The sequence below is a fragment of the Cebus imitator genome, unplaced genomic scaffold, assembly GCF_001604975.1.
Source record: "Cebus imitator isolate Cc_AM_T3 unplaced genomic scaffold, Cebus_imitator-1.0 Scaffold55, whole genome shotgun sequence".
NCBI classification, from domain to species: Eukaryota; Metazoa; Chordata; class Mammalia; order Primates; family Cebidae; genus Cebus; species Cebus imitator.
This window is the reverse complement of record NW_016107370.1, coordinates 303,466-331,018: the sequence shown is the minus strand read 5'-3', so window position 1 is coordinate 331,018 and position 27,553 is coordinate 303,466. Positions and strand designations below refer to the sequence as shown.

The following is a 27,553-nucleotide window of genomic DNA, read 5'->3' as shown; positions in this document are numbered from 1 at the left end:
GCCTGGCTTTGAATCTCCACACCATCCACCTGGGACCCCAGCATGCAAGCTGGGTGGGTTCAGCTGTGTGGATCTGACTCTGAACACACAATGGGATTTCAGCAAAGAGTCAAAGAGCTGATCTCGGAAATGATTAACTTTGACATCTGCACAGGGAGAAGCAGACCCCTCCCAGTCCCCCCAAACACACACACCCTTTGGTCCAGCTTGGGGTCTCATAGAGCCCACAGGGCTTGTTGGCCGGGCTCACTGCAGGAGGGGCAGAAAAGCCAACGGAGAAGCTGAGGCTGGGCTGAGAAACCCAAGCTTCCCCTTGCCTGGGGCAGTGCCCCCAGCCAGACCTTTCTACTGGCACAGACTTCAGAAGCCAAATCCCATTGTTATTAATGCTTTAGTGAGAATCAGCTTTGTCCAATTTTTGGATGACTGTGAAAACAAGGAATCTAAAAACGGAGATCAGGAAGGTACTGAAAATAGCATTTCTGTGGGGCAGACCCAAAGTCACACTTGTCATTTCTCAGCTCCCAGTCCCGTGCCCCCCAAAGAGCAGCCACAGCAGAAGGTGAGAGGTGACGAGGGTGGCCCCATGGCCTCCCTGAGTCAAGGCCAGGCCTTCGAAAGAACCTGCCTCCTGTCAGCAATGGGCCCAGCGGACTGGAAGGAACTGGCTTAATAAATGTTTGACTTTGGCATTTGGAGGAGGGCAGGCCTCAGCCAGGCCCCAGAGGGGCTCTGAAGTGCTGTGGGGCCCACTGACACTTCCCTTCCCTTTCCAAGGTGTTCTCATGACAGCAACTACCTGGGGTCTGCTAGGCTGGAGCAACTGCCTTTGCAAGGTGGTGACCTTCTAAATCCAGGTCCATTAATGAACCTGGCAGCCCTGGGAGCCCCGGAGGCTGCACCCTCTGCAGTGGCTTCTGCCAAATTCCTCTTGTTGTTTTTGATTCTTTTTTTCCTCCTCCTTCCACTTCCCATTATGCCTGACATTTCTAAGGCCAAGTTTTGTTACAAGCAATTAGCCTGTGTCAGGGATCTGGGGAGAAGGGCTGCGTGCCAACAACCGGCTGAGATAGGAAGCGCCAGCGTGGGGAGGGCTGCCTGGAAGCCGGCTACCCAAAGCTTTGGCCCCTGCGTGGTGGTGGCCCTGCACAGACCACTGCTCCCTGCACCGACAGTGGGGACAGGCCCCTCGAGAGGTGAGCCATGGGTACAGGAGCCCCCAAACGAGAGTCCACCCTTCTCTACTCTGGAGCCCTCCTCCTGCTTCTCATCTAGAAGTGTATCCTCCCAACCTGAGCCTCCCAGGCCCTGGATGAGCCCAAAAGCCAGAGTTCATGGCCTATTTCCAGTCCTTGAGAAGGGAAAAAGAAATGTATTTATCCACAATAAGCTGTATAGGCTAACCCCAAAAAATATTTTTAACTTTGCCTGGAATTATTTGCTCACTCAGTATGGTTGTCTAGACACTCAGGTTGTCTGTTTGGTTTGCTGACAAATAAAAATGACGAAATAGAGTATTTCAGAATCAATTCTCTGGGGTAGACATTTCTCACACGGAGGGTGGTGTTTTGCGGGAGCCACCAGGGAGGAGGGAGAGGTGCTGAATCCACTGACCATCCAGCACCTCCTTCCTCAACGCAGCCCCTGGTGCTTCCTGATCTCCCAGTATCCAACTAGCCTCCATCCTCAGGCCTCCCAAGAGGACATGCAGCCATCACAACCCACATGTTGGTTGATCTCATCCCTTTAGTATCAGGATACAATGAACTAACTTAAGGAATCAATATGCACTTCTAAGAGAGGGCCCAAGGGCTCACCTAGCCCTTCCAGGTCACAATAGGGGATTTCAGAAGTTGAATGTTAAAACCTTTGCCTTGGGCCGGGCGCGGTGGCTCAAGCCTGTAATCCCAGCACTTTGGGAGGCCGAGGCGGGTGGATCACGAGGTCAAGAGATCGAGACCATCCTGGTCAACATGGTGAAACCCTGTCTCTACTAAAAATACAAAAAATTAGCTGGGCATGGTGGCGCGTGCCTGTAATCCCAGCTACTCAGGAGGCTGAGGCAGGAGAATTGCCTGAACCCAGGAGATGGAGGTTGTGGTGAGCCGAGATCGCGCCATTGCACTCCAGCCTGGGTAACAAGAGCGAAACTCCGTCTCAAAAAAAAAAAAACCTTTGCCTTCTTTACTGGGGGTCCATAGGTGAGCATTTCAGAAGGATGATGAAACTGAGGCCCAGGAGGCTACGTTGGCTGTTGAAGGTCCCAGGCAGTTGAAGGTCCCATAAACTTGATGCTCACTCAAGTTTATATAGATGGCCATGACGAGAACCATGGTCTCCAGTCTTTCAGCACAGAGCTCTTCCCATATTGAGGATGCCACTGACTCCCTGCCATTCACGTTCGACCCATGTTACATCTATAGTCCACAACAGAAATATGAAAAGAGGATCATGGGATGTGTACGCCACAGCACCACAACCAGAAACCTGAAAATAATCTGTTTCCATCCTGAAGCAAATCTGTTCTCACAAACCCATTCACAGCCCAGCTACTAGCTCCCCAGACAGCAAGAGGCTGCCTGCCTTGAGAGATCAAGGACCAGGGAGGAACAAAGAAGAAGAGCATGTGAGGAGGAGAAAAATCTTAGTGGGGGCTAAGGGCAAAGAGAGCTAAGCTGCAACCTACTGTGCATATTAAATCACTGGAACTCTTTGTGTGAGGGATTTCTTTCTCCCTAGCTGGGTGAGGTTTTGGAGATGCTCTACAGGACCTGTCTTGGCTTGCCTTGGGGAGGGCTGTGAATGTGACCTGAGAGTAGAGAGTGTTGGGTAACTGACCTCCATGCCCATACTCTACAGATTACCAACCCCTCCCATCTCAGCCCATGGCATTCCTGATACCTCCCAGAGATCTTCTCACCTCCCTTCTCTCACCACTTCTAATATTGCTTCCCATTTCTTGGTCTCTTCTTACTTAGGCCAGATCAGCTGTGTTCACACACCGCCCCCGCTGGTGGTTTCCAGACCATGCAATGATGCTCCAGCCCAAAAGCTTTGCCGTGGAAGGCAGAGAAAATTCCTCTTCCAAATTCCAGAGCCAAATCCCATTGTTATTAATGCTTTAGTGAAAATCAGCCCAAAATAGAAGGGATGTGATTGTTCCCCATTTTTGGCACCCGTTCAATATTTTTGAGGTAGGATGGTTTTTATCAGCAAGATTTAAAAAAACGAATTAGAGGAAGCAGGAAGAAATATGCAACTGAAACATCAGGGAGCCGGCACCTCTTCCATGGGCACTCACCAGTCAGCAACACAAGCTCTTCCCACACGGGCTCCAGCTGGACCTCCTGACGCTGACCGTTGGTCTAGTCAGCCCCCCACTGAATAAGATTCGTTTTCTCAGTCATAGAACCTACCCCTTATACCCACAGCTGCCTACAGCCAATGATGGAGCTAAAGCTCCGATCCAAATAGAACCCCATTCTCCCTCTTCTAATTCTGTGATTTTGAGTCACACCAAGGGACGGGAAACAGAAATAATGTGTTTACCCATCGGGCTTCATAGAAACACTGCCCAAATCTGCTGTCCCCACTCATCACTGGTGCCTTCACTGGAGGGGCAAAGAAGGGGAGAGGCTAGTGCAGTGATTTAGACCTGCTGGCTGTTCGTAATTATCTGTGAATTGGCAGTGGGGGTAGGAAGAGTACCCAAGAAATGATAACTGAAATTTCAAAGATTGAATAGATGGAACAAGAAACCAGGTAAAGTTATCTTCTTCCTCCTCTCTTCCTGCCAAACAAAACAAAACAAAAATGAGTGGTTAATCAACATCACCTATTGTGTTTAGTAAGAATCTGGAAAACAGCCAGTTCCAGGAAGTGGAGAGGGAATGGATGTGGAGGGAAGTGGTTCTGGGTCTCCAGAGAGTGTCCGATACACAATGGCTCTCAACATGTGGTTCCCTGGGGCAGCAGCACCAGCATTACTGGGAACCTGGTTGGAAATACAGTCTCAGGCCTCACCCCAGACCCACTGCATCAGAAACTCTAGGAGCGGGCCCCGTAATGTGCTTTTCAATCACCACCACCCTCCGGTTAGCCTTGATGCTCACTCAAGTTTGAGAAGCATTCAACCTCAGATGTACTCCGGCTTCCTGCATGGGGAACCATTCAAATCAGTGTGAAGATTCTCCAACCACTTGCTCCCTGCCGCCAGCCACTCCTGCCATTCCCATTCCTCTCTCCTGTCCCTTCCCTTGGCCTTGCCTTTCGGAGGCACCATCCCAGCTTGGCCTGTCCTTTCTTTTCAGGTCCTACTCAAATCTCTCTTCTTCCAAAGACCCCTGAGACACTTCAGTCCTAGGAAACACTCCCTGCTATGAAGCCACATGCACTTACATCTGTAACTGTCATTCTACACTGGCCTGCCTGCCGTAGACACTCATTTTCCCAAGCCCATAAATGCCTTGAGTGCAGGGTCTTTGCCCTCAAAGTTGCCAGGAGGTGGGCCCAGAAATCGTTTCCTGCAAGGGAGATCCCAGAGCACGTGTGAAAATCAAAAAGGATGCCTGGGAGAGGAGCGGGCCTCCCAGTCTCCACAGATTATCCTGCTGGCACAGGGCCCATAGGCAGGCCCTCCCCCGCAGGCCCAGCATGTTATTCCCCACGTGGATTAGAGGCTGAACACAAACAGAATACAAAAGACAAAAGACAGGGAGCAGCGTTCCTGTCAGAGTCTATAAAAGTCTTGGAAGTGACAGCCGAGCTCTTGCCTGCTGCTGCTGCCCTGAAATCCAGAAAGAATCAATTTCAGACCCAGGGCCAAATGGTGCCCCAGGGGGCGTGCCTGTGACAGGTGTTGACTCCGCCCAGACCCCAGGACCCACCCAACCGGGAGATCTGAGTGGGGGAGGGGGGAGGGGGAATGGAAGAGTCGCCCTGCAGCTTAAAAAGGAAAGAGGCACACCTCTCTGTCTCTTTTTCAGTCTCTTTGCTTCTGTTTCTCTGTCTCTTTCTGTCTCTGTTTGTCTCCATCTCTTTCTCCCTCCCTTTTTCTCTGTTTCTCCTTTGTCTCTGTTTTTCTGTTTCTCTGTCTTTCCCTCTGTCTATCTCACTGGTGTCTGTTACTGTATTTCTTCTCTGAAACTCTCTTTACTCATTATTAGGATTACAACTAAAATTTTCTTTCTTGCTTCATGAAACTAAACTGTGACCCAGACTGTGCCACCTACCCTTTCAGACTCCAAGTCCCCCCAAAACATACATTTTCAATAAATACTTGTAGTTCATTGATAAGAATTTATAAAATTCCAAAAACTACATTTGTTTATCCTTCTGGATTGCAACAAAGGAATTACTTAGCAGGGACCAGTGGACATGCGTGCTGCATGCATGTGATGAGCTCCTCAAGTCACAGCACAGTTTAATTGTTTACATATTTATTTTCAGAACACAGCAGTGTCCATCGTATAAGTTAGCATTTTCCATTTGCCAAACTCATGCAGTGGGAAGAGGAAGCACTCAGGTTAGCGTTGGCAGCTTTGGCAAACTAAAGCACAGGGCACCAGTAAATTCGAATTTCAAATAAACACAACAATACAAATATGTTTCAAATATTAAGTGGTCCATGCCCTAGGAGAGTATCTGTGGCTACTCTGAAATTCACATTTACTGAGCATCCGGTATTTCATCTGGCAACCCCATCTTAGGACAACTCAAGTAGAAAGGGGGAACAGAGAGCTGGTAGAGGAAAAACAACTTTAAAAATTGTATTACACTTTACGTTACTTTTAAAAAGAACAAACCCCAAACCAAAATCACTTCCACAACACATTTCTTAAAAGCAGAAATTAGGTTCCTTTTATGTTAGTGCAAAGATAGGTGCCAAGCTGGGGTCTCAGATGGAGTGATTTTAAATCTCAGAAAGAGCTTAGCTGTTTTTGTAAAAAGGAAAGTTGGCAAGTGATTAGTGCCGATGTGGCCCAGCTGCTCTTTTGTACTTTGAAAGAAACAATTAAAATGGCTGGGACATTAAACTTTAAAGAGCTGGGTTGTTCATATTCTGAAGCTAATTTTAAAAAGAGCCTGGTACCTGGGAGAGGAAGGGACATTTTCAGAGACGACATGGTCTTCTACTTTCTGAACTCTAAATTTTGAAGAACCATTTAAAATAACTAATAGGTAAATATTACAGATAAAATACCTCCAGGGATAAGAAAGCTCTTTTTTGCTTAGACATGTAGACACCAGATGCGATATTAATTTTTGTTCACTTTTTAGATGCTAAATGCTGCCATCTGAGAAATTAAATGTTGGAAAAGACAAATACAGAACTGGTTTCTTTCTACAAATTGCTGAGCTCCTGTAATGTGCTAGGTCCTGGGGTTAAGGAAATGAAATGAACAAAGCAAATCCCTACCCTGGAGGAAGCTCACATTTAAGTGGGGATGACAGATCTGTAAGCAAAGACAGTTCACTGTGGTGAGGTGGTGTGGTTAAAAGCATGGTTAAAAGGGTTAAAAGTGAGGGCCCTGTGCTCAACACAGGCTCAGGCCCATCCCCACCACTTAGGCAGTGTCTGAGCTTTGTCTTCTACATTTGTACATGGAAATAAAGATAGGATTTCTTCAATTAGATGGTGAGGACTTACTATGGTAAGTGAAGTTAAGCGTTTAGTACACTGCCCGCCATAGAGCAAGTGCTTCGTTAGACCTGGCTATTTTTGTAAGTGTGGTCATCCCTATGGAATCTATGGGAGCACAGACGAAGGAGTCTGTCGCTCCGCTTAGATGGGGGTGGGGCGTGATGTGTGGTTCCTTGGGGGCTGAGTCTTTTTTTTTTTATATGTATATGTCTGTGTCTATATGTATGCATCTCTATATCTGTATACATCTCTGTATCTCTATATCCACCTATATACCTCTATTTATACAGAGTTATAGAAATGTATATCTATTTAGATAGATGGCTACCTTAGATAGATCTGTCTCTATCTATATATGCATCTCTATATCAATGTATAGATAGATATGGAGATGTATATCTATATAGACACCTATCTATAGATATATAAAGATATATCTATCTATACCTATTTCTATAGGTCTATTGATCGATATATCTGTACCTATATCTATATCTATGCCTGTATCTATATCTCCTGTTTGTTCTGTTTCTCTGGAGAAGCCCTGAGAGGGACTGATGAATGTCGTAGAGCCACAATTGCAGCAGTGCCTGGGAAATGTCCTTGCTCCTGGATGAGGCTCCTTCCACCTCATGTTGTTCTATGCCAGATGTGCTGCCTTTAGTGCAGACCTCTTTTCCTTTTTCAAAGTAACTCAGGGAGAAAACAAAGGGGTAGTTTGGCACTCTTGGAAACTGTTCTCCTTATTTGTTAAATTCTTTTCTTTTCTTTTTTTTTTTTTTTCCAGACAGGATCTTGCTCTGTTGCCCAGGCTGGAGTGCAGTGACCTGAACATAGCTCACTGTAATCTTGAACTTCTGGACTCAAGGAATCCTTCTGCCTCAGCCTCCTGAGTAGCTGGGACTACAGTCTTGCGACACTATGTCTGGCTAATTTTTAATTTTTTGTGGAGATGGGGTCTTTCTGTGTTGCACAGGATGGTCTGGAGCACTTGACCTTAAGTCTTAAGTGATCCTCCCACCCTGGCCTCCCAACATGCTGGGATTACAGGTATGAGCCACCGTTCCTGGTCTAAATTATTTTTTATTCTTTCTTGAGAACATCTTGCATTAATTCAGAAGGTTTATGTGTATTTTCTTTTTTGCATGACAACGAAGCTAATAATGGACTTACTTCTTTTAAAGTAGTTTAAAATGTTCTTTTTACTTCTCATGGCTATATCACTCCATGGCTCAGAAATTCATAGAAATGTTGGTATTATTTTAGCTTAGAAATAGATGGATCAGGAGGTATTGTCTCTGAGGGGGCTGAGTCTTAAAGGAGGGTAAAAGTGGTTGACGGCATTCCCTTCACAGTGCGCAGAGGGAACACAGGGCGTCCAGGATAGTCATGGGCATGGCCGTCATTTGGAGCAACAGAGGTGACCAGGAGCCCCATTATCACAGGCCTCATAAACCATGACAGGTGTCTGACCTTCTAGAAACATCAGAAAACTGATGGTTTAAAGAAGACAAGGATGTAATCTGCATTTTTTTTGTGGTTGTTGAAAGATAAGCCATTTATTGATCATCCATTTTTCTAAAAAACACAAATGTGACAGTAACATAAACACACTCAAGACTCACTAGCCCCCTGCAAGGTGGAAGCAGCCTTGGACAGAGAGTCTGCAAATGAGTTTCCTCATACCTAATGTCTGAACTTCTCAAAACTTCTCACTCATTCTGGTGTTTCACGTTTTGTTACCTCTTACAGAGGAAAGGAAACTGGCTGAGGATTCACAGACAAGAAGGTCACAACTTTAAAGCTATCTGACGCTAACATCGTGTACAATCTAGTTTGCAACTCTGAGAGACAATATCAAATAAGTACTGTCAAATACTACTCCGTTAACCTTTACTGTCATTGTTCTTTGAAATTGTCTTTGGAATTGGTTATGTTCTCTCGCTGTAGCTTTCGTTTATCCCAGGGCACAAACCCTAAAGTCCCTGTGCAGTCTCCATGTTCAAGTATAAAAGTCTGTTTCAGGACAACCCTGGGTTGCTGCAGTGTTTCTCTCTCTGACCATCTACTTGGTGTCATGCCCTCGGACAGGCTAGTCAAATGGCCACGCAATGCAGGGGCGACAGGGTCAACTTCCCCGCGGCCGAACTTGCTCCCCTTTCAATCTGGTCACTGCCCATGGTCGAGATGGGGATCTTGAGCTCAGTGATGACCTTGGCCTATCTTCAGTCTGAAATTGCACTCTTATGTAACCGAATCCATTTCTTCACCAAAAATTAAACAGAGCTTTCAAAAGGTGTCAGGCCTATTCTTAGAAATTATCCTGAGATGGAGCTGGAGGGTCCGGGCCTTCAGGCTCTGGAGGGGCTGCTGGCACAGCTGCTTTTATCTGGGCCACCAGGTACTCATGAATTGCTCGTTCTATTTGTGGCCTGAAGATGTGGTTTAGTTTTGGATCCACCACCTGAGAAATAATCCTGTCTACTCCAGTTTCCAACATCCCTGACTGAAACACACTCTGCCTCAGACCATTGCGCAGTTGATTTTTGTTCATTGCAGGATTCCATTCCCGCTGGTCCAGATGTGCTGGCACAAGATTATCCACTTTCCGGCTCGGGTTTTGGTAAGCTGGCTTGGTGTCCACGTCGGCCGGGCAGTCCTGGCGGAAGCTGTCAAAAAGGCCCCGGCTCTTGAGCTGCTCCACGATGAGGGCTATGAGCTGAGGGTCGCCAGGGGGCAGCAAGGCCGGGTTGATGGGACCGCCGCCCCCGCTGGCCGAGGCCTGGCCCGCTCCGCTGCCGTCCGCCATGGCTGCACCCCGGGCCCACAGGGAGACCGATTATAGCTTCTTCTCCAGGACGGAAGGCCTAGAATGTGTAGAGGTGGCGAAGGGGGCGGTAAAGGAGGAGGGCCCCGAGGAGGCAGCGGCGGAGGTGACAGTGGTGGTGATGGCGGCGGGGGCGGTGGTGGGGGCCAGGGAGGCCAGCTCCACGCCGCTGAGATTGTGGGAGACGCGCCAGCAACGGCCTGCTCTAGTCCAGGCTCACCCTGATGACGTCACCGTCGACCTTTGCATTGTGGGGCGGGAACCGTAATCTGCGCTTCTTAAAAGGTCTCTAGAGGAAGGTGGAAAGATGGGAGTGGACAAGTGAGGACACTGGGCGACGATTTCAGCAACCATTTCAGTGCCCTATGAAGGAGATGAGGAGGAGTGGATGATCTTGGTGGCCTGGCAAGTTAAGAAGGTAACAGATACAAAAGATATTTAGGAGGTAAACTCATCCCAGGGATTGGAGACCAACCAGGTGAGAGGCGAGGGAAAGGAGAGGGTCAAGGATGACACCCAGGTTTCTAACTTGGGTAGGTGTATGGAGGTGCCATTTACTACGTGGAGAACAGGTATAGAGGTGAGGATGGGAGACAGAGACGTGATCATGCATTCCATTTTTATTTACTAGTTTAAGATGGGTATGGGTTATTCAGGTGAAGACATCTGCCTATGAAGTCCAAAGAAAGAAGGACTCGGAGCTTGGGAGAGACATCTATCTCACTGAAGATAGAGACTCTAGGTGACAATTACAATGGAGAACTTAGATGAGATAGACGAACACCTGAGAGCCCATGAGGGGGACTGGGAGCAACACTAAAAAGATGGGGTGAAAACACAAGAGCCTTGGATTAACAACTGCAAAAGGGCACATTTCATGAAGGCCATGGGGTTAAATGCCACACTATGTTCCACAGGTGTCCATTGGCTTTGGTAACCATTGATGAGCCTAGGGCGGAGGCATCAGTCAGAAGGAGGTCATTTCAGCAAGAGCACTGTATTGCAGCCGAGAGCCACAAAAGGCAACCACATCCAGCGCCATCCAATAGAGAAGTGCAGGTGCACAGAAAGAACCTTCTATCAACATTTCAAAAGAAAAGTAGATCCCTAATTTCACCCCAACACTCACTTCCCTGAATTAAAATCCCCTGAAATGTAGACACCAGATTGTTCTATAAGCCCTAGCATAACTTAGAGATAGTATATTTCACAAAGAAAGTTTACACAACAGACTCTGTTAATAACCTCTCCCCAGAGCTTCCACAAGTACAGATGCCTCAGAGGGACATTATTCTGAATCTCATCCCACAGGAGACAGTGAACCTACCAAGACCTTCACCACAGCAACCCCCACCCATGCTCCTCACCATCCCCATGATCAGCTCAACAATTCAGTTCCATATTTTTAAAACTCATCAATATGTATTGAGGGATCAGTAGATGTGGCCCTGTGCTAAGCTTTATGGAACTTTCCACATGCCCGGCCCAGTCTAACACTCAATAAATGTTTGCTGTGGCTGTTGTTTAAGATAGGCAACGTGGCCAGCCTTCAAAAAGCTTACAACCTAGTTGGAGAGGGGAGATGTTGACAGAGAAAATCATTTAGGACATAGACAGGCTCCATGGGCACTTAGATGCAGCATGCACACCTAGCATGGTGCCTGGAACAAAGGATAGGCACCATTAATATTTGCAGAATGAAGACTGCATAGATGAAGGGAGGGTGTTCTTGTCATGTGTTGGAGATAACTGAAGACTGGGAGAACATGGCAGATGGAAGAAGACTTTGCAAAAGAGCTGGAACCTGAACCAGGTCTTAGTTTATCCTCTCACCATGCATGTGCCCTTCAGATTTCGCAGGAGTTCTCTGTCTTAGAATGAAACAGAATGAAATCACCTATGTGGATCTGAGATGAGATCTGTGGAGTTTTCCACTCACAGCCTCACCCACAAATGGACACTTACCTAAGTTTTTGATAGTGACGATAATAACAATCATATTGCAGTGTTCCATTCTGTGCTGAAAAATGTCCACTTCAAACACCTTTTCTCCACCTCCTCCTTAAGTCTTAAATAGTGTGCTGGCATGGTTTTTCTGTACAGCTGACTTGTGTATTATTTGTAATTATAGACATTAAGTTACCATAATTATCCCATCACCTTGCATCAGGGTTTAGGGCACAGGACAGTTCTCACTGAGGTTTCAAACCACTGCTCCTGGCTGCCTGGCAAACTAGAAGGCCACTAGAGTAACTTCCCTGACCTCTAGCTGACCTGCAGGGATCAATGAACAATTAATTACTATCATCCTGCTCTGGGAGAGATAGCACACTGCCATTTCTCAATTACAACTGGAAGTGCCCCTTGGCTGACAGCTGCCTGTCGGACAAGCCAAGCCCCCTGCTGATTCAAACCAGTGCCTCCCACCACAACTACACACATAGATACCCACACAGGCACATGCCATCTAACTCAGACTACATCCATTTCCCCACCACACCCACCCACAATCACACAGATCATACCATCTTCCCACCCACTATTCCAACACCCACAATCACGCTAGTGTCAGACTCTGAAATATAGATACCAGAGTGTTCTATGAGCCTTAACGTAACTCAGAGACTGTATATTTCACAAAGAAAATATGACAATGATCAATAATCTCATATCATAGCTTCTAACATACAAGTACAGATACCTAGGAGGGACGACATTCTAAATCTTACCTGGCAGGAAACAGTCAATAGTCTTTTTCAGTATCCATTTTCCTGATGTATTATGTGGGCACACAGACCAGTGTTGTTCATGGGCAGGGATGACCCTGCAAACGCAAGCCTCAGGAAGACTGTCTTTGCTGTACTTCTGTGACATCTCTACAGGTAAAACCTTTGGTGTTTTCCACCGTTATCTCTTCAGACATCTTTAGTGTCCCCTCCACTCCCATCGAAATGCTCCATGTTCTGTTTCCTCCCCAGCTACCTTGACCCACACCACCTACACCCTTCCTAGCTCCTCCCCAAATACCAAAGTGCCTTCTGCATATTCACTCCTTTCCAGCCCCCTTCTCTCCACTCCTGATAAATGAAAAAGCTGGACTGATCAACTCAAACTGAAATGTTTCTGGCTGCTGATAGCTTCAGCTACCACTCCTATAGTTAATCCTAAAATTCAAAAGAGTAAATATACTGGCAACCACAGGGGCTCCAGTTCTACTTGAAGGTGGGAGTGAGCTACTTTTGGTCATAGTCTCTGAGAATCCTCTCTCATTATGTTGTATGTTTCCTGCTTTATTTCTACAATCAACTATCTAAAGACTGTTTATTCCATTAGAAAGATCTACAAGTGCATTAGCCAAAACTTTTGATTGCTTGCAACAGAAACCCAGCTTAAAAAAGGAGCGGGGATATATGGGCTCACTTAAAGACCTAAAGGTCTCTCTGGCGCAGGCATAGTGGGATCCTGGTACTACTGGAACACAGTAATCAGAACTTGATCTCTGATGTCCTCCTGACTGGCTCTCCTCCCAGGCTGGATGCCTGAACAGGGCTCTCTGAGCAGCTTCAAGTGTGCATCATCCATGGTCAGCAATTGCCACTGACAGGAGAGCTGCTAATTCTGAGAAAGAGAAATTCCAACAAAAGTCTCCAGATCATATCTCTTGGTGTACCTTGGATTAGTCTTCATCCTCGAACCAATCTCATTGCTCAGAGGACTAGAACACTAAACTAGAAACAATTCCTCTCTTTTCCCAGCTCCTGACCTCTACTACCCAGGGCAGACTCAGTCTGTGGCCAGTCATGGCCCCTGCTGTTAACTATACAAGAACCAAAGCCTTTTGCTAGCCCAGAGCTTGACTTAGAGACCCAGTGACTATTTAGAGGAACTGGAAAACCCACAGTTTCTGGGCCCTCATCAGCAAGCAAAACCACCTTAAACTAATCAGGTATATACTGTGCTATCCTGATCAAACTACTAGGCACCTAGGAGGTGATCACAAATATTGTAGTTATTAAAGGGACATGCTTATGACTCTACCGCTTACGTTTCCATCTTGCCTCATGCCCAGAGGAGAGCAGTATGGGAATACACATTTCCAGTCTCTCTCCTGACTTCTGCCGTCACGTGCTGCTCCAGCCAGGGGAAGAGTGACTGATCTGCTTGGTCAGATCAGGGAGAACCAGGTAAATCCACTAGGCCACATTTGCCAAGAGCAGAGTCCTTGAGTGGGACATGGACGTGTCTTGCTGGTTTTCTTAGACCTGCCTAGCTACATTTGGAGCTTGCTGCTCTTCTCCTTTTCCCGTCCCCAACCACAAGGGAGGTCTCCTTCTCTTTAGCAGGCATATGGTTGGATATGTAAGTTCAGACTGGAGAGCCACACGGAAGACCATGCTGTCCAGTTTTCCAGAGAGCCCTATGCTTTGGGTACTATAAGTGACTCTTAGATCCCATTTAGCTCCTTAATTGGCTAAAACCAAGAGGGGAGAAAGCATAAGTAATTAGCACCTTCACACCTTCGAGCACAACAGCAGTGACGATGATGATGATGACGATGATGAAGGTGGCGGTGATGATTACAGGGAGGTGTCCCCCAAACCTGGAAGCCATAAGGAGTCAGGCTAGCAGCGACCATGCTCTCCCACTTTCCCTCCCTAAGAGAATCATCAGCCTTGAGTGTCCCTCTGCTGGGGGCTGAACCTTGTCCTCTGCAGAGAACACAAAAATAATTGCAAAGTGCTGTCTCCATCCTGCAGAGGCACACCAGCCGCTTGAGCTTGGACATTAAATCATACCAGAAGACTGTATATCTGCCCTGGAAAGGAAGGAAGCAATTGAAACCCAGTATTTAAAGGCAGTCTCAGATTTATCCTCCCTCTTGACAGCCTACAAAACGTTAGAGAACAGTCCCTGCCTTTCTCTAAATGATAAAACAGGATCCACTGTCCAGAAATAGGCCCTGAGAAAGTTCATTGCTCATTCTCATGTGACCTTCCTGGGAAACAAAAACTGCAGGCCAAAACTCTGAGTTTTAACAGCTTTCTACTTCTACTCATTTGCCAAGCAAGTGCTGCATTGTCTTCTCAGTATCCCATGATGTTTCACTTTTTGTGCATTTCCTTTCTTGGCAGTAGAACTGATTTTTGTGCACTTTCATGGAGATACATATGACCCACTGGCTTTGTTCAACCCATGACCCACCCTTTACCAGTAGACCTCCATGACCCCGGAAGGGATTTTGAAGGCCAAATATTTTGGCTGGTTTCCATTCAGAAAGCTTCCCTATTGTTTGGACATTAATAAACTAAAATCCAAAGTCCTCAGCCAATTACCTCACCTCCTAATCTAACTTTGGGAGTTTGCTGGCTCCGTTTCAAGCCGATTACTGACTACAGGCAATCAGTCATCGTGTCTCGTCTGTGGGCAGGTGAGCCCAACTGCCCTGCAGGGCCAGGAGCAAGTCAACATAGGATTGCATCATCCACAGCTCTCAGTCTGAAGAACTGTGGGTAACACAGTGTGCTGATAACCCCACTCCCTGTCTTGCCGTAGGAGCTCACATTATTGTTGACAATTAACCTGATCCAAGAGACCCACATAAATCAATCACTACAGAAAAAAAATTGTTCTTGATCTACAGTGACAAATGTGTAGACAAGGTCAGTGGCCCAGGTTTACAACCCTGCTGTCTGAAGTGAGAATCTGGGGAGGAAGCTGCCAGTAGAAGATAGGGGCATTTCCAAGGACTTCCAGAGTCCCATGCTGAGCAACCTGCTTTGCATTGAACATTCTTATACTCAGGCCTGTTTTCTTCCCTTGGCATTTGGTGCCCTCTGCACTGGTCTGTTTTGCATTGCTATAAAGGAATAGCCGAGACTGGGTAATTTATAAGGAAAAGAGGTGTGTTTGGCTCATGGTTCTGCGAGCTGTACCAGAAGCATGGCACCAGCATCTGCTGGGCTCTCAGGAAGATTTTCCAGAAGGTGGAAGACGGAGGAGCAGGCGTGGCTCTTGGCAAGAGAGGGAGCAGGGGAGAGAGCAGGGAGGCGCCAGGCTCTTTTAAACTAAAATCAGACAGTTGGAACTCTCTCATCACCACAGGGAGGGCACCAAGCTATTCACGAGGGATCCACCCCCATGGCCCATTCGCCTCCCATCAAGCTGCACTCCAACATTGTGGATCACAATTCAACAGGAAATTTGGAGGAGACCCAAACTATATCACCCTCCTTTGGGTTTCTGACTCAGTGTTGCCCAGTCCCACAGACTTGCAATTCCCAAAGGGCCCCCCAAGCTGCAGGGCCATTGGCCAGGCTATACCTCTGCCCAGAAGTCCCTTCCTCCCTCTTCACTGACACCACCTCTTCCACTCCCTGCTGGAAGCCTCCTGTTTGTCATTCAGGTCTCAGCCTAGACATTCTTCAGTCCTGGCAACATTCGTTGACCCTTCATTCTGCTCAAGGGCCCTTCAGGTGTTCTCCCATAGGGTCTGTATCCATTTCCTGGGGCTTTTGTGGCAAAGTACCACAGACTAAGAGCTAAAAGCAGTGGTCCCCAAACTTTGTGGCACCAGGGACCAGTTCGTGGAAGACAATTTTTCCACCGACTGGTACAGAGCAGATGGAGGTGGTTTCAGGATGATTTAAGCACATTGGGTTTGTTGTGGATTTTAATTCTATTATTATTACATTGTAATATATCATGGAATAATTATGTGACTCATCATAATATAGAATCAGTGGGAGCCCCAAGCTTGTTTTCCTGCAACTAGATGGTCCTATCTGGGGTGATGGGAGACAGTGACAGATCACTGGGCATTAGATTCTCATGAGGAGCATGCAACCTAGATCCCTCGCATGCGCAGTTCACAATAGGGTTGACGCTCTTATGAGAATGTAATGCCACCCGCTGATCTGACAGGAGGGGAGCTCGGGCAGTAATGCTCACTTGCCTGCCACTCACCTCCTGCTGTGCAGCCTGGTTCCTAACAGGCCACAGACCAGTACCGGGGGACCCCTGGTTTAAATAACAGAAACATATTGTCACGCAGTCCTGGAAGCTGGAAGTCCAAGATCAAGATGTTGGCAGAGTTGGTTCCTTCTGAGGGCCATGAGGGGAGGATCTGTCCCAGGCCTCTCTCCTCAGCTTGTAGAGGGCTGTCTTCTCCCTGTGTCTCTTCATGTCATCTCCCTTCTATGCCTATCCGTGTCTAGATTTCCCTTTTCTTAAAGTCACCAGTCATATTGGATTAGGATCCACCCTAACAACCTTCCTTTACCTTGATTACCTTTGTAGAGACTGTCTCCTAACAAGGCCATATTCTGAGGTGCCGAGGTTAGGACTTCAATAGATAAATTTGAAGAGGAAACAATGTAGCCTATAACAGGACCCTTATTACTTCTCACCTACCATAGGATGTTAACTGGCCTCATTCCTCCTCCATCATCCTGCTTGAGGGCAGGAATGGTGTCTGACCCTCCCTCTAGTCCGGTCCCTGGCACGGGGTAGGTTCTCATGTTTGTTCATGATTTCACATGCCTGTCCCTCTCCTCCTTGTCTTCATTGTGTAATGCCCCTTGCTGCTGAGTGTGTGGGCCCTGGTCGCCACAGGAATTGAACTGCCTGGCATGGGAGTGGGTGGGGTGAGGAGGGCTGCTTAGAGCCTGCCCGCCAGGGCGACATGGTGGTAATGACCTGGATGTGGCCTCCCCCATCTGCTTCAACCTCCAGGGAGCCACCACCATGAGGACGTGGGTCCCTCCCTGGCAGGACGTGCATCAAGCTAATTCTATGGCTCCATTTCTTAATCTAACGGGTGGTTCCAGGAATCCAGCCATGTGCTCTAATGGGCCCCTGTCATTAAAGGCTTGGCAAATGCTCACACTCTCAGGCTCCCCAAAGCCCAGGAGGGCTGGCCAAGGGCTGAGAGGCACCAAGACCATTTTCAAAAGCAAAAGGGCAGCAGGATCATAATCCGACATTTTTTAAAACCTGCATTTATATAGTAAATAATGTATGTTAATGCAACATATGCTGTATTATGCAATAATGATGGAAACAACGTGATCCTCTTATTCCAGACTTCACTCCATCCTGCAGCTGCTCGGCAGGAATCCTGCAGCCCCCTCCAGCCAAGAACTCCTTGTCAAGTTCACAAAAGGGCAGTGAACCTTGGAGGTCAGCCCCTGGCTGCCTCGTCCCCTGCTGGGCTGCCTGCCCTCCTCGTTGCCCCTCCCTTCTCACACCAAGCCATCCACACCTGCCACCTTCCACAGACCCTTCTCAGACCTGCAAGACCTCCCTGACCGCGTTGGCCCGCAGTGACCTCCAGACTTGTCAAATCACCACACTCCTCGTCATTTGGGCCTTAGTTGACAAACAAGGGGCTTTGCAACTTTACTGCTCCTTCTGTCTCCTAAGCAGATCACAGAGTTGCCCCTTCTTCCCCAGAGCACCAGAGCAGTGCTTGGGCCAAGCCAGGATTATTCCAACTTCAGTTGACTGAAAACTTAGTGTCATATCAGATCAGTGTTTGCTGGGGGAGTGTGTATGGAACAGAGAGAGGTGATTGACTGCAAAGGTGCATGAGAGAATTTTCTGGGGAGAAGGAAATATTCTAATTCTTGACTGAGGTGTTGGTTACTTGGAAGTATACATTTCTCTAAACACACCAAACTGTACAATTAAAATCTGTGTTTTAATGTATGTAAATTATTCCTCAGTAAAGTTAATTAAAGAAAAAAAAAGCTCATGTCATTGTAACAACACATAGAACCAGGTTTCCCTCAGATTTTGGCAACTATGAAGTTCTAACCCCACCCTCAGTAGACAGCTAGTCTGACACTCATTGACTGTGACTGAGTTGACCTGTGATACTTGTTAGAATCTGGGTTTGTCAGATAGAGCACTCAGCATCCATCCAAGAGAATGCTATGGCGCCTGTATTAGGAAAATTTCATCTTAGCAGGAGATTGTTAAAATTCACATAAGGCATGTTTATTTGCAAAAAATGGCCCAGGCCCCGGCACCAAGAGCCTGGGTTCACGTCTGACAGTCCATGGGCTTTTTGGCAGCATGCTTCCCGGTGTAGTTTTCTGTTCCTCTAACTATCAAATGAGGCTTCAGCTTGGCTAACCTGTGACATTTCTTTTAACTCTGCAATTCAATAATAAGGCTGCACCATTCCTATGCACTGATAAAGTCACCAAGTCACTGGAAAATTGGTGCCCGTGACATCCAACATACTCCTGACACATACCCGCCCTTTCACGGGCCCATTCCTCTTCCTGGTTATTTGCTGCATTCTTCCTTCATCTTTCAGTTTTTCCTGCATTCTCGTCTGGTCAAGACTCTTTCTCACCTGCCTCTCTACTATTCTGGCAACTTAAAAATGTCAGAGAGCCATAGAGACCTTCTTGCGCAGGCTCCCAAACTTAAAGACAGATTGCCCCTAACATGGAACAACCCCAGAAAGACCTTTATCAAACTATGTCCGTATGGTCATGGTGTTTCACATATTCCTTGAAGGAGAATTAAATGTAAAATGAGCTTAAGAAATGCTGGGAGTTTGAACACATCTCCTTACTAGTGCACTTCAAAGCTTTTATCACAAGTGAATTGCAAATCTCCCAACATAGTTTACCGTGTTTTTTTTTGCCATGGAAGGTTGTTGTTGGTAGTGTTGGTGTATTGTTTGTGGTAAGGGTAGGTATTTGTTTTTGCTAAATGACTTTTATTAATACTATCTTGAGGAAAACACAAAACGACATTTAGAAAAATACTGCTACCATGGGTAGAAGACAGGGTGAAGTCTCAGATAAGTTAATATGGTGACCAGCCTCCAGGACGGCTCCCAGTGATTCTCACCTCTTGGTATTCCCATTTTTGTGTAGTTTCCTTCCCACACAAGGCTGACCTATACTGCTAAGTAGAATATTGCAGAAAGGATGTAGTATGACTTCCAAGGCTAGGTCATAAAAGACATTTCAGCTTCTTCCTTGCTCTCCCTTGGATCATTAACTCTGGAGGAACCTGGCTGCTATGCTGTGAGGAACTCAAGCAGCCCTATGGGGAGGTCCAAGTGTTGTAAAGAAGTGAGATACCTCACCAATAGCCAGTACCAGCTTGCTGGTCACAAGAGTGCACCATCTTGGAAGCAGATCCTCTAGCCAAGTCAAGTCTTCAGATGACTGCAGTCCCAACTGTCATTCAAGTTCATGGGAGACTATAAGCTAGAAGCCCCCCATCCAAGCCACTCTTGAGTTCCTGACCAACAGAAACTGTGTGAGATAATAAATGTTAATTGTTTTAAGTCACTAAGTTTTGGGCTCATTTGCTATGCAGCAATAGATGCCTAATACAGTTAAGCAGAACTTCTATGGTGTTTCAATGTAATGAGCCCTGGGAATAGTTTACACCCTTTAGAAATGAAGAGCAATGGTCTTCTGGCTACTATATTTCCCTCCCAATCATTGGGATGAAACTCTGGAAGACATAGGACCACCCCTTCCTCAACCTCCCAAACTCTGTCTTATCCTTCAGCAAAATAAATCAAACAACAGAAACATTTTATTTGGGATGTTCTTCTCAATGAAGAACAGAAGACCAGTGATGATTGGCACTAATGTATGGCTCCCATAATTTCATTTTCATCTACTATATTCAGGTACATGCTTCCTTTACCTACAGTAAAACGTTGGCCTGCATTATGTTAGTTCGGCTGTATAATAACAGCATGATGTTACTCGTAACCGCTATCTGCCTGTCTTGGGCTATAAACCGCTAGCTGCAAGGACAGGTAGGGCACCTGGAACAGAAATTTTCGTTTTACGTAACAGTTGTGCTTATGGAAAAGATAACAGTGTGCTGAGAGCACCATTAACCGATCTGTCAGCTTTTAGCCTGTTCCCTGAAAGTCTATGAACTGACTGTTAAAATCCTACAAAAAAGGAACTCTCATAATCTCAGCAAGGGATCACATTCTATTAATATTTTAATGTCTGCTTTGATACAATAAACTTTTGCTGTATTATGAGAGAAATTTTGAGCTGTTGTCCAGAATGTGTATATAAGATAAAACAAGATATTTAAAGATTCAGCACTAAATTATGTTAATAACACCAATATGATGCTTGGTCTGAATTTTACTGAAAAAATATACATTTTTAAAAGATACACATGAATGGATATAGTCACAAACTCTCAAGTTGAATAAGGGAGGTTACATTTCTCTGAGCCTTGGAACAAGGATAATAAAATATTGCTTTTACAGAGCGCTTTTCTTGGAAAAAGAGCTCATAAAACTTTATCATACATGTATTTGCTCCCTTAATGTAATCATTCAATCTCCCTGGTGCTTTTCTAGAAGGCATCTTTACTACCGTGTGGCGGGGACTCCAGACTAATTATGTTTACAGACAATGGCAAAGTCATCTTCTGAAAGGCCTAATTTTCTGAGGGAATGCAATAGTAAAAAACTCCATGATTTTTTACCTTTATCTAAAAAAAAAAAAAAAAAAAAAAAAAATTCTTGGGGTTTACTAGGATTGTAACCAGTGTCCCTATAGAAGCAATGAGCTTGTTGTTCTGATTAACCTTATCTGCTGCCTCCTCATTCATTCTCTTGGTCACACAGGTTGCCGTGGGAGAGTAAACACAGCTCCAGACCTTACCTTTTCACCTCATCCTAATCTTCCTTTAGGGGCTCCTAGCAACTGTCCTGCTCCCAAGAACCCAGTAAAAAGTGGAGGGTTGTGAGCTCAGACAAGGCAATTAGGCCTTTTGACCAATATCAACCAAGAGAAGCGAAGGGTGTGAGCTCAGACTAAGCAGTTTAATCTTTCGATCAACGTCAACCAACAGAAGGGAAGGATGTGAGCTCAGACAAAGCAATTAGGTCTTTTAACCAGTATCAACCAAGAGAAGGGAAGCTGGGAGGCTTCCTTCAGGAATCTTTGCAGAGTAAGTTGAGCTGGCTCTCGAGGGATGATGCAACCTCTAGGTTAGGTGTGTCCACACCTGGAGTATTCTTTTGTTTTGCCCAGAGAAGCGAGAAGCCAAGCTCTCCCATCTCCTAGTGGAGTGCTGGGGTTTGCACAAGAGAAAGGGGAAGTGCAAGCAAGCCAGCCACGGATTAGGGCTGGGCAGTGCCCCAGGACCTGCCTCGGCACTCCAACCCAGAGCCCAGTTTTGTTCTGCTCCTGTCTGTCTTTCTTACCAGAGATGCCGCTCTATCTATATTGAGATTTTACCTTTTTAACAGTTAATGAAAAGAGAGAAAAGATAAAATTACCGGCAGTTTAGGGGCCAAGAGAGCATTTCCAAAGCCAATGCTCAATTTTCTCTAGTCATTATTCTCCAATTCTCTCTCCTAATAGAGCTGGTTATAGCTCTTGATCTGAATGAAATTTCACATCCGCGTCTTTCCTCACCCCCTGCTCTTGATGGAAGCCCAGAGTTCCCAATATATGATTGTTTGAATGAATGAAGGGTGAATGGATGAATGAAAGAATAATTTTTCTAATGGAATAGGTCATTCTATCCTCAGAACAATCTGGTGAGATAAACAAGTCATGTATTCCTCTGCTTTTAACAGATGTGCAAACTGAGGTACAGAGGGATTTAACAACATCTTAAGGTCACATGGAGAATGAGTGACACTGAATTAGAACTCCTGATGCTCTAAGTGGATAGTCCACAAACTATGTCTTGATTATATCCATTTTTAGTTGAGCCATTTAGTTGATAAGTAATTAGCCCTGCTCCCTCAGCTTGGGGTGGCCCCATTTCCCTCCCCACTCTGATCCATCGGCACCTCCAAGTGCTCCCAGGCCTTCCTGGTCCAACAGAACCCCTGTGTTTCCCCTGATGCCATCCTGAGACCCACACATGGAAGAACCTCTTCCTCCCTGGTGCCTTCCGAAGACTGTTCATGATTGTCCATCCTGGCTCCTCTTTGCTGTATCCATGGCCCAGTCCAGGGATACCCACAGTCTTGCCTGGATGGCCACTCCCACTACCCCTGGGAAAAGTCTAGTTGGAGGAGGTATTTGTATCAATTATCTTGGGACACAAATAGGACCACTAAGAAGGGTTACTCCCCTTCCTAGTGATAAGTGGAGGAAATCACAAATCAGGAAGTGTGGGAGAATGATTGGTGCATAAGCCACCGTAGGTCTTATTCCTCCTGGACACTTGTGTTGTTGCTCCTTAAGCTTGCTCCTTTCTCCCGTCTATTCTCTGGGGCACAGGGTAACTGTAAGCAACGGGGTTGGGTTTTTTTTTTTTTCCATTCGTTTAAATGAAAAGACTTTCCCTCAAATTACTTTCTTTTTCTAATGACATCCCATTGCTCAAAACATATTCATGTCTCTTCTGGAGCTTCTTTCATTGCTTGTTGAGTGTTCTTTTGGATAAGCTTAATGGTGGCAACAATTTTCCATCCCTGAGGGTGGGTTTGGCCTTGGCTTTTTGGCCGGATAACAACAATGTAACTGTGTGGAACATTTTACATCTCTAAAGACTAGGATGTCCTTGGTTGATAGATTCAGAATTAAGACTTATGACTAAAGAAGAAGGCGATTTTTCTTTGAGTAGAAGATTTGACATAAAACAAAGGAAAAAGACAAGTTTTTAGGTGGTTCAAGAACGGCCCAAAAGCATGGCCAAGGGTTGAGTTCTGGGCCAACCCCTTTGAGCAGTGGCAGCTCCACTGGATAGCCAGAGTGACAGCTTTAGCGAGGGGCACAGATTTGCATGCCTTCATTCCAATGTGTGAGTTGTTAACAACCACAGCCATTGCACTAGGGGCCTTCAACAAGCATTCAAAAGTGCCTAGTAAATGTCAGGCACGGAGTCATAAAGAAAGGCACAGGGTTCTGATGTCTGGATTTGCAACCTAATGGGGGCAAATGTAATACTCTTGTGACAAGTGCAGACACAGGTGTCCATAGGGCCACATGGCACAAAGGAAGGCACTGTCACATCTCCTGGGGTAACAGGGCAGAAGGGGCTGGTGACCAGGCATGGGGTGCCAGTAAAGGCCTCACGGGATTAGCAACAGTCCTCCCAATTATCCCCAGGATAAGTATCCATATGCCCATTGTGCACATGAGGCAGCTGAAGATGAGAGAGATTACAGTGCTAGCCAAGGTCACGAAGCTAGGAAGAGTGGGAACCAAGGATATTTTTTCTGTGCTTGGCTCACTGCTGCATATCCACCTAGCACTGCTTGAGTTCTAAATATCAGGGCTGGAATCTGGGTCTGTCTGAAATGCAACACAACACTCTCTCTACCTCAGAATGCTGCCTTCTTTTTGTTGAAACAATCAGAATTCACTTATTGTTGTTGCAGTTTTAATTTTATAGGCATACTTCAATTAAAGTGAAGCACCAAGAACAGTCCCTGGCACACTATCAGTGCTGTTTCAATATTTGCTGAATGAGGCAATGTGACCGGTGCCTGGCAGGTGCCGAGAAAATGAGAGACAGATGGGAAGAGGAGAAGAGGGCAGACGCAGCGCTAGGGGCGTGCCAGGCACATCGGGCACCAAAGGCAAAGGAGGACCAGGTATTAGTTTTACTAGTTCAGGGATAAGGAGAGTGAAGCTCAAAGATATGAGGTTCCTTGCACAAAATCACTCAGCCAGTGGCTGAAATGGGCCCCACACTTTCTGAGCACAGTCACTGATTGAAGTAGACAAAAGGAACCAGCCAAGGAGTACATTCAGGGGACACAGGAAACCACTGAGTTGGGATTTCTCTTCTTTCCTCATTCCTAGGCCCTGGTAGAACTCTGTTCTTCTGATTTTAATCAAATGTTGATCCCTATTAAAATGTCCCCCCCATACACAAGCGCTAACATTTAAACCTCTTTAAATCTTCACCTTAGAAGGAATGAGCTTTCAATCTTTGTCTAAAACCATGTCTTAACAGTGGGTGGAACAGAGCAAAAGTGTCTTGTCTGTCTCCTCTTCACCTCATTGATGAAGGGAGGATTCCTGCTGTAGGGTTGCGGGATGGCCAAACACATACCGTTGACACTGGACTGATGAGGTTGACAGCAGTTTGTCACATAGACTCAAAGCCCGGAGGAGGAAGACAGCTCATCCCATGCAGGATCACATGGGGTTGCACTCCAGAGAAAAGTGAGTTGCCAGGGACTACAGGAGGCAAGCTTCATAGTAACAAGAGGGGGAGATGCCCTGGTTCCGCAGGGGGATGTGATAGGCCTGTTTGAATAGTGTTGCAGGCTGGGAAGGGCGTGAAATGCATTGGGCTGAGGACCAGGTGGGGTGCAGTTAACCCAGCCATTGAGAGAACTATGCTGGCGGGAGCCTTTCTTTGCTAAATGGGGGCATGTCTGGGAAGAGCAGGGAAATTCATAGTTCGGCCTTTGGGGCTGTGTGAGGCTCAAAGACCTCAGGGTACCAGGTGAAAGGAATTTCAGGCCTTATAATATAAAGTGAGACTTAGGGGCAGGTGCTACAGAGTGAGAGAGGGAAGAAGGCAGTTTCATGATGTTACCCAAGATAGGCACCCCCTCCCAGGGTAGCCGGTAGCAGCCCACACCCAAGTCCATCAGCTGCAGCTCTTCCATGCTGTGGAAACCTTAAAAGCATTAGAGAAGTTTGCTGTAAAAATGACTATAGTGACATGGAAGAATATCTCCAACATAATGTGGAGTGAAACAGACAGGGAACTGATGAGCGTGTAGAGTAAGGTCCCAATCAAACATTAAAATGACCAGTAAGCCCAATAAGTTGCTCAGCTATTTTCCCTGAATAGTGCAATTATGAGTGATTGGTTTTCTTCTGTGTGATTTTATCTGGTTTCCGTTAGCATTACTTTTTAAAATCATGTAGAAAATGTAAAGTGAATTTACAAATGAAATTTATAATACTATCCTCATAATTGCTCATATATTTACCTTTCCTGGAGACCCGTATTTCTTCATATGGCTTAATATTACTGTCTAGCTTCTTCTTTTTATTTTAGAGACAGGGTGTCACTCAGTCACCCAGACTGGAGTGCAGTGATGCTATCATAACTCACTGCAGTCTTCAACTCCTAGGCTCAAACGATCCTCCTGCCTCAGCCTCCTGAGTAGCCGGAACTATGCAGACACAACATCACACTCAGCTAATTTATTTTATTTTTTGTAGAGACAGAGTCTCTCTATGTTGCCTAGGCTTGTCTCAGACTCCTGGCCTCAAGCTGCCCTCCCCCTTCACATTCCAAAGCCTGAGATTACAGGGTTGAGCCACACCTGGCCATCTAGCTTCTTTTCATTTCAATCTGAAGGACAGACTTCTCCCTTTAGCATTTCTTGCAGGATAGATCTGGTGGTAAGAAAGTCTCAGTATTATCTTTTAATGCATTAAGAAAATAATATTTTGTGGGAAACAAACACAGAAATCAGCGACTTGACTGCCTAGTTGTCTGGAGGCAACTACAGGAGTGAAAGAAGCCATCTCTACAGTCCACGTCATCACAAAGCTCTCACGATGATCTTGGAAACAAGAACAATCACACTGAAGGACCCCATACAACAGACATAGTTCCCCACAGTCAGAGAGAATCTGCAAGAGCTCTGCCACCTAGTTCCTGTGAGAGTTGGGGAAGTGAAGTCACCTTCACCTTCTATAATATGATCCTGTGATTTCATATGGGAAAATGGGGAGGTGCCGACTTTAGGTAGGGGTCTACCAACCCAGGGGCCTGCAGCCTTCACCAGAAGTGAGCGAGGCCATTGGGTAAAGACTGTTCAGGAATAGGAGCAGAGCTGCCGGAGCTGTGAAAGACTGTTCACCTATTCCTTCTCAAGAATAGGAACAGAGCTGCCGGAGATTCGAATTTTTAAAGAAAATCTCTCAAACTTTATTCTTGTTTGAAATCTCCCTATATAAAAAATATTGACAATGAATTCAGCTTAAAACACGCAAACCAAGAAACAATCTGCAAAGATCAAACACTACAGAGGTCAAAAAAGACATGTCCATCATGGGGACACATCTGGTCACCAGTTCACAACATCTCCATTATGTGACCTCTGAAGTCTCTTTGAGCTCTGGAACTTTGTAATTCAGTGACGTCTTGTTTCTCCTCTTGAGATATGACATATACAATAGGACAGGTCAAACCTAGGTGCTTTCTATCTTTGAGGCAACACTGGTGAAGGCTAGGACCAACAACAGGTGACATTCTCAAGCCGATGAATTTTTCTCCAACTCCATAGCAAGCCCTCAGCTGTCCCTCTGGCCTGTGTTTAACACGACTGTGCTATTTCAGGCTCCCATCTCACTGAGGGCACCTGGGTCAGCCAATGACCTTTATTACACCCCAGGGCCTTCAGGTATGTAAATGAGGAGTTTTCCATCCAAACTGGACAGATATGATGTATTATACTGGCATGTCACAAAGCAGACATGTGCAGTAGAGTCTCAGCTATAGAGGAAGGTGAGGTTCTGGAAATATTTTGTGAAAAAACGAGTGTATAAGTATGAGAAGGGTCATCAGATAATATCAGCTTTTACAGATCGGGGTTTCTCAGAGGGATTCTATAAAACACTCTTCACAGAGGCTCAAAAGGAGTATTGATTTTTTTAGGAGCAGAAGGGGTCAAAATTACATGCCTTGCACAACAGCAGCCACTGCTCCGCCACTCTGGACCTTTCTAACAAAGAACAAAGTCAGAAACAGGCAGAAAGATAGAGCTGGGAAGGGAGACAAAGAGGAAGGCATTGTCTGGTCCTGGCAAACCTCCCCCAGGCCGCTGCATTAAGGCAAGGTGAGGCTCTTCAGCAACACCAGAACCTGATTTTATGTGGTGCCTGCTGCAATTGACAGCTGTCTCTGGGGGCCTGCTTTGTGTCTGCAGGGAGGTGGTGGGAAAGGTCACCACAGGGGGCCTGTGGCCCGATGGCACTGGCAGCCAACGATTTCCCACGTTGATGCACTCACTCCTCCAGGTACATAAAATGCCCAGAAGGCACCAGACATTTTTGTAGTCCAGCAGGATGGTGCTGAAATCAGCACTGCAGAATCCTGATGGCATGCCCCTCGGAACCAGAACATGGATGCTT

At 46.2% G+C, this 27,553-nt stretch overlaps 1 protein-coding gene across 1 annotated transcript; it reads right to left on the bottom strand.

The window, feature by feature from the left end:
* Positions 1 to 8,185: 8,185 nt before the first annotated feature.
* BOD1L2 (biorientation of chromosomes in cell division 1 like 2) lies at positions 8,186 to 9,690 on the bottom strand. The gene has a single exon (XM_017528787.2). It carries the CDS (start codon positions 9,450 to 9,452, stop codon positions 8,955 to 8,957), a length of 498 nt encoding a protein of 165 aa, XP_017384276.1. The 5' UTR covers positions 9,453 to 9,690; the 3' UTR covers positions 8,186 to 8,954.
* Between the last annotated feature and the right edge of the window lie 17,863 nt (positions 9,691 to 27,553).